The sequence below is a fragment of the Leuciscus leuciscus genome (assembly GCF_965113295.1).
Source record: "Leuciscus leuciscus genome assembly, chromosome: 22".
Lineage (NCBI taxonomy): Eukaryota > Metazoa > Chordata > Actinopteri > Cypriniformes > Leuciscidae > Leuciscus > Leuciscus leuciscus.
This window is the reverse complement of record NC_138746.1, coordinates 26,732,039-26,747,193: the sequence shown is the minus strand read 5'-3', so window position 1 is coordinate 26,747,193 and position 15,155 is coordinate 26,732,039. Positions and strand designations below refer to the sequence as shown.

At 42.9% G+C, this 15,155-nt stretch overlaps 2 protein-coding genes across 4 annotated transcripts; one reads left to right on the top strand and one right to left on the bottom strand.

Annotated features, from left to right (window-relative positions):
- Positions 1-3,471: 3,471 nt before the first annotated feature.
- On the top strand, positions 3,472-8,428 carry LOC309487008 (uncharacterized protein; the record flags this gene model as incomplete). 3 transcript variants are annotated; one of them, XM_082154552.1, is made up of 4 exons in its annotated part: positions 3,473-4,223; positions 6,576-6,753; positions 7,680-7,807; positions 8,267-8,428. In XM_082154552.1, exons 1-4 carry the CDS (start codon positions 4,191-4,193, stop codon positions 8,426-8,428), a joined length of 501 nt encoding a protein of 166 aa, XP_082010678.1. In that variant the 5' UTR covers positions 3,473-4,190. The 3 variants fall into 3 exon arrangements, 2 of the variants coding, with proteins under 2 accessions (XP_082010678.1, XP_082010677.1); XM_082154551.1 differs by lacking the exon at positions 3,473-4,223 and adding an exon at positions 5,888-6,444; XR_014201718.1 differs by lacking the exons at positions 6,576-6,753; positions 7,680-7,807; positions 8,267-8,428 and adding an exon at positions 5,505-5,618 and having other exon boundaries at positions 3,472-4,223.
- A 3,844-nt stretch (positions 8,429-12,272) lies between these two features.
- LOC309487306 (uncharacterized protein) lies at positions 12,273-14,371 on the bottom strand. The gene is made up of 2 exons (XM_082154916.1): positions 14,002-14,371; positions 12,273-13,589 (listed from the first exon to the last, which is right to left on the bottom strand). The coding sequence occupies exon 2, from the start codon at positions 13,486-13,488 to the stop codon at positions 12,307-12,309; it is 1,182 nt and encodes a 393-aa protein (XP_082011042.1). The 5' UTR covers positions 13,489-13,589; positions 14,002-14,371; the 3' UTR covers positions 12,273-12,306.
- Between the last annotated feature and the right edge of the window lie 784 nt (positions 14,372-15,155).

The window sequence follows — 15,155 nt, the reverse complement described above, 5'->3', positions numbered from 1 at the left end:
CACCAACTGCCCAATACGACCACCACGCCCGGCGGTGAGTACCATCCGGTTTCTGCCCAAAGATGCACCTCTCACTCGCACGCCTGTCCAAATTCTAACCCCAAAACTTTTCGTTTCAACGCAAGCATTCATCGACTCTGGGTCTGCAGGGAACTTCATTTCTCATCAACTTTTCCAAAGACTCAACCTCCAGAGGAAAGGAGAGTTAGCCATTCACACCATCCTCGGCAAGCCGCTGGGCCGTGGTCGTTTCCGCCACTTCTCCCCCACAGTCACGCTACGTGTCGGCTGCCTGCATGAGGAGAAGATCTCGTTCTTGGTGCTGGAAGGATCCACTACTGACATCATCCTGGGACGCCCCTGGTGGACCCAGCACAAACCCACCATCAATTGGAAATCTGGAGAGATTATACAATGGAGTGATTCCTGCTTCCAGAACTGTCTGTTATCTGTGATCAAACCATCTACACGTCGGAACTGTCGACATCTATAACATGTCGACAAATATAACTTTCACATCATCCAAGTGGATGCTGCACATTGGTGGTGGTTGAGGAGATTCCCCCTTCTATGTAAAGCGCTTTGAGTGCAGAGAAAAAGCGCTATATAAATGTAATGAATTATTAATTATTAATTATTATCTCTCGAAATCTTCATCCAGTCTCCAGTTGAACTCCACCTCCGTCAAAAGCCCAGAGACTGAGAGTAAAACTGAAATCCCTCCAGAGTACTGGGCATTCCAGGATGTATTCAGCAAACGGTTGGCGACCCGTCTATGGCCATGCCCTATCGACCCGCTGCCTGGGGCGATGCCACCTAAGGGTAAAGTCTACCCACTGTCCATCCCGGAACAGAAGGCCATGGAGTAGTACATTCAGGAGGCTCTCAAACAACGTTTCATCCGTCCATCGATATACCCTGCCACATTCAGCTTCTTCATGGCCAAGAAGGACGGAGGCTTGCGGCCATGTATCGAGTACCGGGCCCTTAGTGCACAGACTGTTAAATACAGTTATCCTCTTCCTCTGGTCCCTGCCGCATTGGAACAGCTCCATGGGGCACGCATCTTCTCCAAGCTAGACTTGCGGAGCACCTATATCCTCATTCGGATACGCGAGGGTGACAAATGGAAGACGGCGTTCATCACTCCGGCGGGCCACTACGAGTACCAGGTAATGCCGTATGGCCAGGGGCGTAGCAGCCTTTATAAAAGTGGGGGGGACAAAAGCTGTATGGTGATGATACCCCCTATGTTGGGTGGACCTCTGTCCTTCTAGGGGGGTTCGGGGGCATGGTCCCCCGGAAGATTTTTTTTTTGCATTTTAAGGTTAAATGCATCAATCTGCTGCACTTTGAGAGCTCAAAATTAAGAGCTTTAACCGGATTCAACCCATGAACTATGCACATTGAACAAAGAAAAAGCATTGACTTGTACCTAAAGAGGGCTCAAACATCATTTTAGTTATGATAGCCTATAGACTATCAGTCTACATTACATTATCACTGGTGTTTTAGAATGCCAAACAGTTATTAGGAATAATTATACAAATCATTATTATATTATTATATGACGTAAAATCATAGCCTATAAATGTCTATACTTTATAAATGAAAATGAATATTTCAAAAGTATATTTTATATTACACTATAGTATAGGGAAATTACAATACTTTTGTCCTAATTTCTTCACTTGCAAGAAATAAACCCCTGAGTGGTTTTTAACGCCAGATCACCAGCTGATCGGTGAGCAAAGTGCGCACTTTTCTTTATATCACGCAGCACAAACAGACTGGCTAATTAGTTAAAGTCTTGTTCTGTTTTAGAAAGGAACAAACAACAAAGCCATATCACGGTTTCAATTTTAGTTTGTTGGCAAAATATAACGCTAGAGACCTTTATGTTATTGTTAGGCTATAAATTTGACATCTCATATGTGTTGGGAAAATGGAGAAGAGCGAGTTCGGCAAAAGGCGGATTCGAACTCGGGTCGAACGCGTCAAAAGCAGCTTTCAAGCACCTCACGATCTCATTGTCATCATCAGACAGCCAAAAAACTGATCATGATGCTTTTTTTGTGTGCAAATAAATTATTGTTAACATAATGTGTTTGTGTGTTTGCAAAAAGGATGTAATCGTCCTCTGCTTTTTTTCTGGGGTGCATTTTACTCCAGACGGCCAAACAGCAAAGGGACTAAACGAACGAAAATTCGCAAGAGCAACAAGAGATTTGAAGCTCATGCAGACACACCCAAGAGATGATTCGCGCTGTGATTGGCTGAATGTTAGTTCACTCAAGTCTAAGTAACAAATCAGAGAACACGGGCGGAAATATTGACGCTGGGTCAAAATAAATGCGGGGGACAGAATCCCGTGTTTCTAAAAGTGCGGGGGACGTGTCCCCCCCGTCCCCCCCGGTTGCTACGCCCCTGCGTATGGCCTGTCCAACTCACCCTCCGTACTCCAAGGCTACATGAATAAGGTGTTCCGGGAGTACCTCCAACGCTTCGTCATCGACGATAACCTGATCTACTCCTGGAACCTGGCCGAACATCGCCACCATGTGAAGCAGGTTCTCAAGAAGCTGAGAGAACACCACTTGTGCATCCACACACACCATCTGTCCAATTCCTCGGGTACATCATAGACCAACAAAGTATCCAAATGGACCAGAGGAAGGTGGACACCATCCACAACTGGCCCCAACCTGTCACCGTCAAGGAACTCCAACGCTTCCTAGGCTTCTATCGCAGAATTATCCAGAATTACAGTCTCTTCAGCTCACCTCACTCCTCAGGAACCAGCCTGAGTGCAAAGTCCATTTTTTTTCTTTTTTCTTTTTCTTTTCTTCTTTCTCAATTGGTCACAGGACTCATGATGTGACTGTATAAGATGGCCTGTTGGGGGAGGTAGCTCCATGGTTTTCAACTTTTCTGCATTTTCTGAGATGATTTTAGGGGGGAAATCTGCTGAAATAAGTGGAATTGATTTAAACATGATAAATTGTCAAATGGAGCATAGTATTACAGTGTTATAGATAGCTCAAATATTTAACAAACAGAAGAGAAATATAACTTTTTTTTAAATGATCAGTGTTCCAGTTCTGTGGAATTCTGCAGAGCTTTCTGTGGACTTCTGTGCACAGCAAATGTCAGAGTGTTAAAGTCCCAGAGTTTTGATGACCAGAGTATAATTTATACACTTTGGAGTAAACTGGGCTTAAAGTACACTTGTCAGGTTTCACCAGAAACTCTCTCAAGTGTTAGTGTATTGCAGGGTTCACCAATCTCGGTCCTGGAGGGCCGCTGTCCTGCAGAGTTTAGCTCCAACCCCAATTAAACACACCTGAACCAGCTAATCAAGGTCTCATTAAGCATACTAGAAACTTTCAAACAGCTGTGTTGGAGCTGGTTGGAGCTAAACTCTGCAGGACAGCGGCCCTCCAGGACCGAGATTGGTGAACCCTGGTGTATTGGTTCAGTGTTGATGTGGAGCTGTTGTAGTGTAAATGGTGGGATGATGAACTAACTGTTGCTGTCCCGTCCGCACATGAGTTTAGGTTTCGATACGTCATCAGATCGACTACGCGTTGTCATTGGTTGAATCAAGACGCAGCCTCGACACCAGTTTCCAACTGACATTCGAAGACGTCGACATTTTGATTCTGCGGGACTGTAGGTAAGAAACCACCAAGTGAATCATGCCGAATATTCCTGTTTGTCTTCTTGTTTTAAATCTCATAACTAAAACACTAAAAACGCTAATGTAGAAGTAGAAGAGGTGTGCTGCTGGTAATTTAGTTTAACTAGATTACTTACTGTACCAATGGTAGCTAAAGTAATTGCGAGTGTTAAATCTGTGTTTTTTTAGTTTTTTTTGTGGTAACGTTAACGTTAATCAAATGATCGACCATTAAATGAAATTTCAAAATTAAAATGCAGCATTCATTTGTTAGCTGCCGCTCCCAATCTCGGGCCTTGTGCAGGCAAAATTGACTAGCTAGGCTTGAAAGCTAACTTTACAGATTCCCGTCTGAAATGATTGAGTCTGACTTTATTTCCCCTTACTTTTGGTATTGTGCGTGTTCAATAAACCAATTGCATTTTTATGTTGTAGTAATATGTGAGGAAAACTACAGCAATGCTTTTCAAAGTGCAGTACCAAGGAAAGAAGTAACGTTACATCAAACTCAATGGAGCATCATATCCAGCATTTCTCAGGGAGGGTAAGTTAATGTTAATGGCATTCTTCTCTTCGTTCTCTTTATAATTGAAGTTTAGATCAGAGGTCGTGTAAACCGAATATTTTCCGTCATTGACTGATATTTTTTTAGCAGTGGTGGAAACATCTGAAGGTCGAATCAGGGTTCCTACAAAGTCTCGCATTTGTGCACGTTTCCGTCGTGCACGTTTGTGTGAGCACTCTGGTTTCTATTTACAAAAGCAAAAGTTTAAATTTGTAACGTCTGCAGCATTGTATGCATTGTAGCCAATCGAAAGTTTAGTTTTTCATGATGCTTAGAGGACTAAACTTTCGGGAGTGACCACCGCTTTTACCAGAGTGAGTTCTGTAAATGTTCGTTCCGTGATAGTAGTAACCATAGCAACGGACGTGACAAAAAAATCTGATATGACAATATAGATCTGTGCATCATGTCTTATTGTGTAAATACAGACTAATAGAGCTGCCCCTGACAAGAATAAATAAAACAAATCAGTGTTGGCTGAATATTCAGCTGAATAATTCAGTTAAATAGTCTATTCATAACACTTAAAGTCTTAAACACTCTTTTTCACGTGTCCTTTTTAAAACAATGTTTATTTATTAAAATAACATTTTAAGGTATTTAAGGAAGATATTCATGTATTATATACTCATTATTATCATTATTATTATTCCAACCATCTACAAAAAACTCAACCTAACCTACAGTTGACAACAAATATACAAAGATATAACCACATTTTTAAAAAGTATCCAAAGAGTGATTTAATATACATACGTTGTATTTATATTGAAGAAGATTCTAATATTTTAGCTTATAATTTTCTAAAGGGGCGCTGTTTATACTATTTATATTCTTTAATTTTGTTGCTGCTTGAAAAATGGATTTAGGGACCTTAAAAATGCTTGAAAAGTGCTTAAATTAAACTATGAAAAGTGACTCTTCATATATAAAAAAAAGCATAATCTAGCCTATATGCTCCTATATCCTGTAAGTTCATGATTAAAAATGAAAATGTGAATTAAAACGAAAGCTATTAAATGTCTTATAATTAAAATATGAAAATTAATTATTAATTATCCATCAAAATAAAGGACAATGTGAAAGTCTTACGCAACCACTGGTTTAGATGTATGTTTATATGAAATTGTATTATTAGCACCATGCTAGTCTACCGTAGCTTTGCCCATTAAGATAGAAATAGTGCTAAAAAACATTATTGTTCTCACACTTTGTTGCATTTTTAAACACAACAACTTATGTTTTTTTCTGTATTCAAAGCTAAAGAGAAGTTCAGCATACCCCCTGAGACAAACATGTATGTGCTGGATGGCAGTGCAACAGAGGTTGACGAAGAGGTCTTCAGCGACATCCTGGATAGTAACACTGTTCCCCTGTCTAAAAGATCCCTACTCCAAAAAAGGCTATGTGAGTACATATTTAAAAGTAAGGTTAATCTTAATAAACAAATGAATAATGTTCTGGTGCTTTTTAGAAGTCTCACACTTCTTTTCTAAAGATCTCTATTGATTCATGCTGAAACTATTTTTTTTATACATTTCCATCTTTGTTGATACTGTCTTTAGGAACACTTTTTTGACATAGACAGCAATGAGGGCTACATTCCCTGGAAGATTAAAAACACACAGCGAGAACTCAGCAATGGCCAACGCATTCTCATCCTTGGGCGTCATAATACTGACGCTTTTGACATTTCGTCTACATCGAACGCACATGGCACCCTTTAGCGTCAATATGAGACGCACAGAGCTTTGTTCGGTTATGGGTAGGTTTAGGTCTAGTGTAGGGATAGGGTTAGACCGCTAGGAGGCGCCTTCTGGCCCATTTCTATCTGCGTCTCATATTGACTCTAAAGGGTGCCATGTGCGTTCGATGTAGACGAAATGTCAAAAGCGTCAATATATGACGCCCTAGGATGAGAACGGGCTGCAATAGCAGTACCAATGGGGGTAGGAGAAGGAGCTCTCACACTACAGGCAGCAGCGGACCAAACTTAGAGAGAGAAGTGACTAAAGTGCAGCAGTTGGAGGGAGACCAGTGTCGTGAGGCCATATCTCTACTGAAACACAGCACAGACAACAAACAGATCTTCATGAAAATGAGAGAAACCTTCCAGCACAGGCAAAAGTTGATCCATGATCCTGAGCAATGCAGCACAGTGCTTACTGTGTTCCCAAGGTTTCTTGACACAAAAGGCCTGGCAAGTTTTTTTTGTAAGCACATTTATTATGTTTTTGCAATGTCAAGAACAGCTGTTCAAAGATGAAAACGGTCACCTACCACTATACCACCATTCATCAAATACACATATGCTTGCTTCCTCCCCTTTAGGTGGCGCAAGACTTTGACCTGTTGTTTGGAGCTGAGACTTCATCAAAACTCCTTGAGAAATGGGATTTCCTGAAGGCCAAAGTAATAGAGCAAGCCAAGGACATCAGCAAGACACCCCTGCTTGACCACCTCATCCAGTCTACAGAGGAGAACACTGATGAGGATGACGAGGTCTCAAGTAAATAATTGACATGAATCTGGTGTGTATCTTTCAAATGTCGACTTGACAAATGTCGACATGACAAATGGTTGTGTATACAAATAATATATTTTTTAGGGCTGCAACAACTAATCAATAAAATTGATAATGAAAATAATCAAGAAAGAATTTCATTATCGATAAGTTGGGTCTGTGACGTCACTGTGGAAAATTCCAGTCAGTGATGTCACTTCACAATTGTGAAAAACGCATTTCTATGCATAAAACGCATCTGAAAAACAGCAGAGATCGCAGAGTTAGCTGCTGTGGGAAAATTGCACAATACAAAACATGAGAATGTTTTATATTAAGTTCTTCAAACTGACTTGTAATTGTATTAACGTGGCCTGTCTTGTCAGATCTGTGACAAATGTGTGTGATGTTTAATGTGTTTTCCTCAGCATTTTACACAAAGTCCTGTCAGTAATTGAGTCTTCGGTAAAACTTCACTGAATGAGCGCAAGTCCGTGCATTAATCAAACGGCGGTCGAAATGGAAGCGCAATAACCCTTGACTAAAATACTAATTTTGATCAAATATGTTGTTTGATTTTATATTTAGCTTTAAACTCTACATGAAACAAAAGTAATTGTGTTTTTATGAGAGCAGTAACTGTAATGAGATTATGTAATTGTATATAAATGTTAAAAATCTACAATTTGCGCAATGTTTGAAGGAGAGCATTGTGCAGAATAAAATTTCCCCGATAAAATACAGAAAATAAAAAATTGGCCTTTTAATCCAACCAATTGATTAATAATTGACAGGTTAATCGATTATCAAAAAAATTGTTAGTTGCAGAACTAGTATTGTTATTGAAAAGAGTTTTGAGTTTTAATATTGATGTAGTATCAAAGGTTTTGGTCAGGTGTATATGCTTAAAGCAGGTGCTCCTGTCTTCTCAGGTTGGGATAGTGACATGGCCTCACTGCTACTGCTGGTCTACCTACTGCCACCACCTCCAAGTGGAAAGAAGGGAGCTGTAAAGATCAGTACCTGGGAAGCTGTGGACCATGTAGTCAAATTTCATAAGGTCAGTGTGTCCTGATCTCCAATGGCAATAGCCATTGTCAAAAGGCAATTGTGTAACCCCCAAGATTATTGATCTGTTTCTTTTCAATGTCACCTCCACAGAATTTTAAGTCTGATAATTTATGTTTTGCCTCCTTGAAGTGCATAGCGAATAGAGAGTGGGGTTCACCTCTTTTGACTGCAGTCTTGTGCTCGTTCATTCTTATTTTTAGTTGTCTGTTTGTCTTGCCAACGTATTGGAGTTTGCAGGGACATGTGATAAGGTAACCAACATTGATGACCTCTCTGTGTAATTCTCTCTCTTTGTCTGACCGTGGTACAAAAACCTTGGTTGCCTTATCACATGCTGAATATATCCTGCATGGGAAAGCTAACTGTGCCATCAAAGGTTTCTATCAGAGTGTGACTTATCCATCAAAATGTGATGTTCAGTGTAGATTCATTTCAGTTTATCTTACAGTCATGTCGCAGCCTTCAGCAGCACTCTGGTCCAAACCAGCGGAGGCAGCCCTACATCCTGGCAGTTGGGATGACAAGAAAGCACATCCACGAGTTCTACATTGCATTGGATGGTGATCTCTTTCCCTGCAAGGGCAAGTCTTCCCTGTCAGCATCTGATTAACTTTTCAAAGCACATTATGTTTCCGGCATCTCCTATGACCAGGCCTTAAATGGCATGTACACATTTGTGCAGACCACCATTTGAACATCCATGAACATTGTTAAATAAAACAGACATAAAAAGCACTGACTTGGAGTATTTTTCACTCACTGATGGTTCTAGGTTTACACTGCAGGTGTTGGAAACTATTGAAAAATTTTAAATAAAAAAGTACCAGCTTTAGAGTACATTTGTACTCTCAAGTGTTAAATAATGAGCTCTGCAAAGTGCGCCGAAAGCACTGACATTGGAGTAATTATTTTTCTTACCGAGGGTTCTAGATTTACACTGCAGGTGTTCAAAAGCACTGAAACGGTGTCAGAAAGTGCTAGTTATAAGAGTACATTTTAACTCTCCAGGTGTTCAAATGTAACTCTATTTTGAGAGTATATATTTTACACTTTTTACAGTGTTCACTGAACACCGAACTCTTGGACCTATATATACACTGAAACCAGTGTTCAGTGTACTCCTATAGAGTACATTGAGAACACTCTGATTTTTGCTGTGTGGGTACATTACATGTGGGCCTGCTAATAATTCCTCACAGACAAAGAGCAGATGCAAAATATAATCATTTCAATTGGTTTATTTGTAGATAATGCCAATTTACCACACCTTATAAAATCTGCCAGTCTGCAAATAGTTGTACAGCATTAAAATGTTCTTGAAAGGACTTGCGATGGGAAATGGGAGCGTGTGTGTGTGTCATGGAGTTCATTGCAAGCTACAGCATGTTTTGTTACCATAAGAATTAAGTGTTCCATGAGGGGGTGACCTGGGGGGAGAGGAGTGCTGCGTGGGATGGATGCAGGTCACAGCCTGTCAGATAGATGAAGGGGGGAGGGTTAAAGCAAGTGAATAAGAGGGATGGATTGTGGATTGGATGACTGATGCCTCCAGACGGAGCTTGGGTTACTGTGTCTGCAGCTGTGGGTCTGATCCTCGAGGTCAACCAGAACTCTGTCCACGCACACATACACGCTTATATTTCTGTCATGACAACTCTCGGAGAGATTGGCATGGTAATGGATGTGGGAATGTTAATGTATTTGGTCTTTGTGGAATAGATCTGTTACGCTGCTTCTGATTATTGCTGCTGCTGCAGAGCAAGTAAGAAGACTTGCTACTGCCAATACATTCACAGACATGCTGATGTGAGCATGTAAGACATTTTGCTGCTACACCCTCACCCCCCAACAAAGCAGGATACATGATAAATAGACAATACAAGCCAATATATGCATGCTGCTGAGGGAAGAAAACAAGCTGCTGCATCGGCAGACATGCATATTGAATTTGAATTTATTGAAAGGATAGCCCCTTGAGATGAAACATCTCATTTTCAAGGAGGTCCTAAAAACACAAGCAGAATAATACAACATAAAACACAACAACCTTACAAAACAAACATACACTACAAATAACAAAACAAAAGAAATGCTCAACCCCCACATCCACAAACCACAGTTGAAATACAAAAACTCAACATCATACATCATCAACATAAGACCAATTAATAACAGAAAATCCTCAAATTTATCACAAAAAAACAAAAAAAAAACATGAACAAGTTATCTTAAGATAAGAAAATAAAGATAGCCTAAAGCGATTAAGGGAGGTAGATCTCAGAGAAACAGGAAGATTATTCCAGTCAAAAGGGGCTTTATACTGAAATGACCTACGTCCGACTTCACTGAAAATTTTAGGAACAAGAAAAAAAAGGATATTGCGTATGTCTAAGTGAGTAAGATGATCTATATGGAATCAAAAAAATTGTTTCAAATAAAAAGGACAAACAAAATAAACACATTTAAAAATAAACAGAAGCCAAATGGAATTATCTTCTAGATTTAGGATGCAACCAATTGAGCAATTCATACATATGACAAAGATGAGTATGATATGGACACCTTAACACAAATCTGCACAAAGTATTGTAAACAACATTAAGAGGCTTAAAATAAATATCATGGGTATTTTGATAAACAATATCGGCATAATCAATAAGAGGTAATATTAACTGAGAAACAATTATTTTCCTGTCTTGAAATGTAAAACTTTTTATTGATTAAGCGATAAAGTGAACGCAGGCAATAATATGTTCTATTAACAATATTATCAATATGGGGCTTAAAAGTAAGTTAAGAATCAATCCAAAGGCCAAGATATTTAAATGAATCAACATTATCAAGAGATAAGCCATCATCAAAAATATTCAAATCAAAAGTATTGGAATGACAACGACGCATCCCAAACATCATACAACAAGATTTCCTCTTTATTCAATACAAGCATGTTGTTATGAAACCATTTTTGAACCAAATTAAAATCAGATTGTAAAGAATTCTGAATTTGTAACAAATCAGAGTTAGTGGTGTAAATCAGGGGCGGACTTTACCATTAGGCAAAGGTCGGCAATTGCCTTGGGCCCCGAGCTACCTAGGGGCCCCCAAAATGCCCCATTAACTTATGCTTAAGTTTTTTTTTTTTACTTTTTTTTTTTTTACTTTTCGCAAATTATATATTTCTAAAACTCCATTTGCAAAAATGGCATCAAATCATTAGTCGCAGAAAGGAGGGGGCCCCCCACCTCACTACATTGGACTATTCCATTATCTTACGCATCTGCGAAAGTGACAAGCCTGTATTGCGACAAAAAACTGACAGAGAAAAAGAAGTGATTGACAGAGTGTAAGGAGTAGGCTATAGAGTAAAAATGAAGCGAAGCTACCCAAGCGGTGCTGAAAAAAGGAGGACAAATTGCCGAATAAGGTAACAAACTTGTTTTGTGATGCCCGCTGACAATGACAACAACGCTAACGATATAGGAACTACACAAACAGAGCAAGATGAGTCTAAACGTGAAAATGAAAAGTTTCGAAGTTACCCAAGAGTCTCAAATAAAAGAAAAAAAAGACTCAGATACTGTAAGTATTTAGGAAAGCTGCTAACGATGACAAACTTTTTTATGGCTAGGAACAACAAACGTCCAACGCACAGAAAAATCGTGAAGCAAAACGTACTCGGTTACTAACGTAACCTCGGTTCTCTCTAGAAGAGGTCTCTCGTACTGCGTAAGATATCTTACGCTAGGGGAAAATCCTTTTCCGCGAGATATTGAAGCCAAAAATTATCCTTAATTTTGTAATAATGCAAAACGCGTTGCAGCAGCAATGCAGACATAGGCGAGACAGCTCGCGCGCCTATTGGCTGCTCTGCGGCAACTGCAGCAGCCTATCGAGCGAGGCCTGGCGTGACGTCAGACCCAATCAGGGCACTTCGCGCCCGCTGCGTCACGTCCCGCCGAAATGGGCGTGGTCTAGGCCTATAAATATCGCTCGCAGGCAGCTATTATCTGGTTTTTCATCATCGAAGCAACCAGAGCGTGTGCATGCACGGCAAGATACGCAGTACTCGTTCCCTCTTCTAGAGAGAACCGAGGTTACGTTAGTAACCGAGTACGTTCTCTTACGAGAGGTCTCTCGTACTGCGTAAGATATCTTACGCTAGGGGACCCAGTGTAAAACGCCGTGCATGCTGAGATCTGACACCAAAGACCCAAGGGCGAAAGCCCGGGGTACATATAGTGCACAATCACTCAGTGAACTCACAGAGAGTCCGGGAAGAGGGAGGGGTGCAGCCTCACTTTTCCACATAAAGTAGCGTCGAAGGGACGCAAATTTCATCATACAGACAGGGCGGGGTACGGCCTGAACTGATGGGAAAAAATGTGGGTCTTACACAGTTTGCCCAGCTTTAAACTGTCGAAAATTGAGCTGTGCTCAGTAAACGCAGCATTCTGAGCTGAACGCATCAGGTCAGATAATACTGGTAGTTTAGACCGACAGCAGCCTGGCCTGCAGGGCGGGAACCTCTAGGTTATAAAACCTTATAAATGTAGACGGGGAGGCCCAGCCTGCCGCCATACAAATATCTTGCAAGGCAATCCCACTTGACCAGGCCCACGAAGAGGCCATGCCTCTCGTGGAATGCGCTCTGACACCCAAAGGGCACTGCATGCCCTTGGAGGCGTATGCCAGCGCTATAGCATCAACTATCCATCTGGATAGGCTCTGTTTCGACGCGGCTAGTCCCTTAGAACGTCCGCTAAACGAAACAAAGAGCTGTTCCGTCTGTCTGAAAACAGACGAGCGAGACACATAAGCTCGTAATGCCCTGACTGGGCAAAGGAGGCTCGCGTCTCTTTCCTCATCAGGGACCGGTAGGGCTGACAGAGAGATAATCTGCGCCCTAAACGGTGTGTTGAGGGATTTTGGAACATAACCGTGCTTAGGTTTGAGTATAACTTTTGAGTCATTGGGCCCAAACTCCATGCACGCCGCGCTCACAGAGAGCGCGTGCAGATCCCCTATGCGCTTCACTGAAGCGAGAGCCAGCAAAAACACCGTTTTGAAAAACAGGTGTTTCAAATCGATTGACTGTAAAGGCTCAAATGGCGCACCTTTCATGGCTTCCAGAACCGTAGAAAGGTCCCATACGGGGACTGAGGGAGGTCTGGGAGGATTCAGTCTCTTAGCTCCTCTAAGGAAGCGGATGACTAAATCGTTCCTTCCTATTGACTGACCAAGCGTTGTTTCTGAGAACGCTGCTATAGCCGCCACATAAACTTTGAGCGTGGAGGGGGCCCTGCCCCCATCCAACAGCTCTTGTAGGAAGGAAAACACCTCCGTCACATCACAGTTTGTGGGTGACACACCACGGGCTGTGCACCAGCCCGAAAACACTGACCATTTCGAAGAATAGAGTCGTCTTGTAGACGGAGCTCTAGCCTGCGTGATCGTGTTTAATACTCCTTTAGGGAGTCCAACATGTACCCGTTGATGGCCCAGACATGAAGGGACCATAGTTCCGGGTGAGGATGCCAGATCGAGCCGCGGGCCTGTGAGAGGAGATCTCTCCTCACTAGTACTGGCCACGGGGCAGTACTTGCTAACTGCATCACGGCTGGGAACCAAGGTTGGTTTTTCCAGAACGGTGCTACCAGCAGTACTGAGCATCCTTCTTCCCTGATCCGTTCTATCACCTGAGGCAGGAGAGAGACGGGGGGAAAAGCATAGAGCGGGCGGCGGGGCCACACATGGGCCAGCGCGCTCCTGCTCTTGGAGAAAAATTCTTGACAGTGAGCGTTTTCTTGAGACGCAAACAGGTCCACTTCCGCTCTGCCGAATTTCTTCCACAGCAGTTGGACTGTCTGTGGGTGTAGAGACCATTCGCCTGCCGGAACATTGTTCCTGGACAGTCTGTCTGGTCCTATATTCATGATCCCTGGCACGTGCGCTGCTCTGAGCGAGCGCAGGTTGCACTGAGCCCATACCAGGAGGCGTTCTGCCAGCCTGTACAGTTTCTCGGATCTGATGCCGCCCTGGCGATTTATGTAGGACACCACAGACATGTTGTCCGAACGGACCAAGACGTGGTGACCTTTTATTTGGGGACAAAAACGCGTCAGTGCGTTGTCTACTGCCAGCATTTCGAGGCAGTTTATGTGCAGGAGCTTCTCCCGTTCTGACCACTGGCCGAAGAACGGTCTGCCCTCGAGCAGCGCTCCCCATCCCGAGGTGGACGCGTCCGTGGACACCACTTTCACCCTCGAGGAAGTCCCCAGGCTTACACCTGATTGGTACCAGTCGTTCGCTTTCCAGGGTTTCAGAGCTGTAACGCATTTCTGATTGACCCTGAGGCGAAGCAAACCGGGTGCCCACGCTTCGCGTGGGACTCGCGCTTTCAGCCAAAACTGCAGCGGGCGCATGCGGAGCAGACCCAGCTGGAGCACTGACGATGCTGAGGCCATGAGACCTAGCATCTTCTGAAATCTCTTGAGCGGGACAGACGCGCCGCAGCGAAAAGAGTTCGCTGTGCGTCGAATGTCTACCGCGCGCTGTTGTGATAGTCGCGCTATCATGGATAGTGAGTCCAGTTCTGTGCCCAGGAAAGATATTTTCTGACTGGGAGACAGGGAGCTCTTCGCCCAATTGACACTCAGACCCAAATCCTCGAGGTGATCGAGTAAAATGGTCGTGTGTTCTATGAGCACTGCGCGAGATTGCGCTAGAATCAGCCAATCGTCCAAATAGTTCAGCACTCGCATGCCTCTCATTCTGAGGGGTGCGAGCGCCGCATCCATGCACTTCGTAAATGTACGGGGTGCTAGGGACAAACCGAACGGCAGGACTGTGTACTGATATGCCTGGCCCTCGAAGGCGAATCTCAAATATCGCCTGTGACGTGACGCTATCTGTATTTGAAAACACGCGTCTTTCAGATCTATTGACACAAACCAATCTCCTTGGCGAATCTGCACAAGGATTTGCCTGGTCGTGAGCATCCTGAACTGTCGCTTCACAAGCACTTTGTTCAGTTGCCTTAGATCTAGTATGGGTCTGAGACCCCCGTCTTTTTTCGGTACCAGGAAGTATCTGCTGTATAGCCCTCCCTCGCTCTGATCTTGAGAGAGAGGTTCTATGGCCCCTTTGCTCAATAGTTTCGTCACCTCGGCTCGAAGTAGATGTGCTACTTCTGTTTTTACCGTGGTCTCGACGCGCGCCACATAGCGGTGAGGGCGTCGGCGAAACTGCAGCGAATAGCCTCTTTCTATAATGTTCAGCACCCACTTCGAAACCCCGGGTAGCTTTGCCCATGCGTCTGCATGGATAGCTAGGGGTCG

What these genes read in the sequence shown, in the direction of transcription:
- LOC309487306 (XM_082154916.1), bottom strand. Translation starts at nt 13,488, where the DNA reads ATGCTCAGTACTGCTGGTAGCACCGTTCTGGAAAAACCAACCTTGGTT.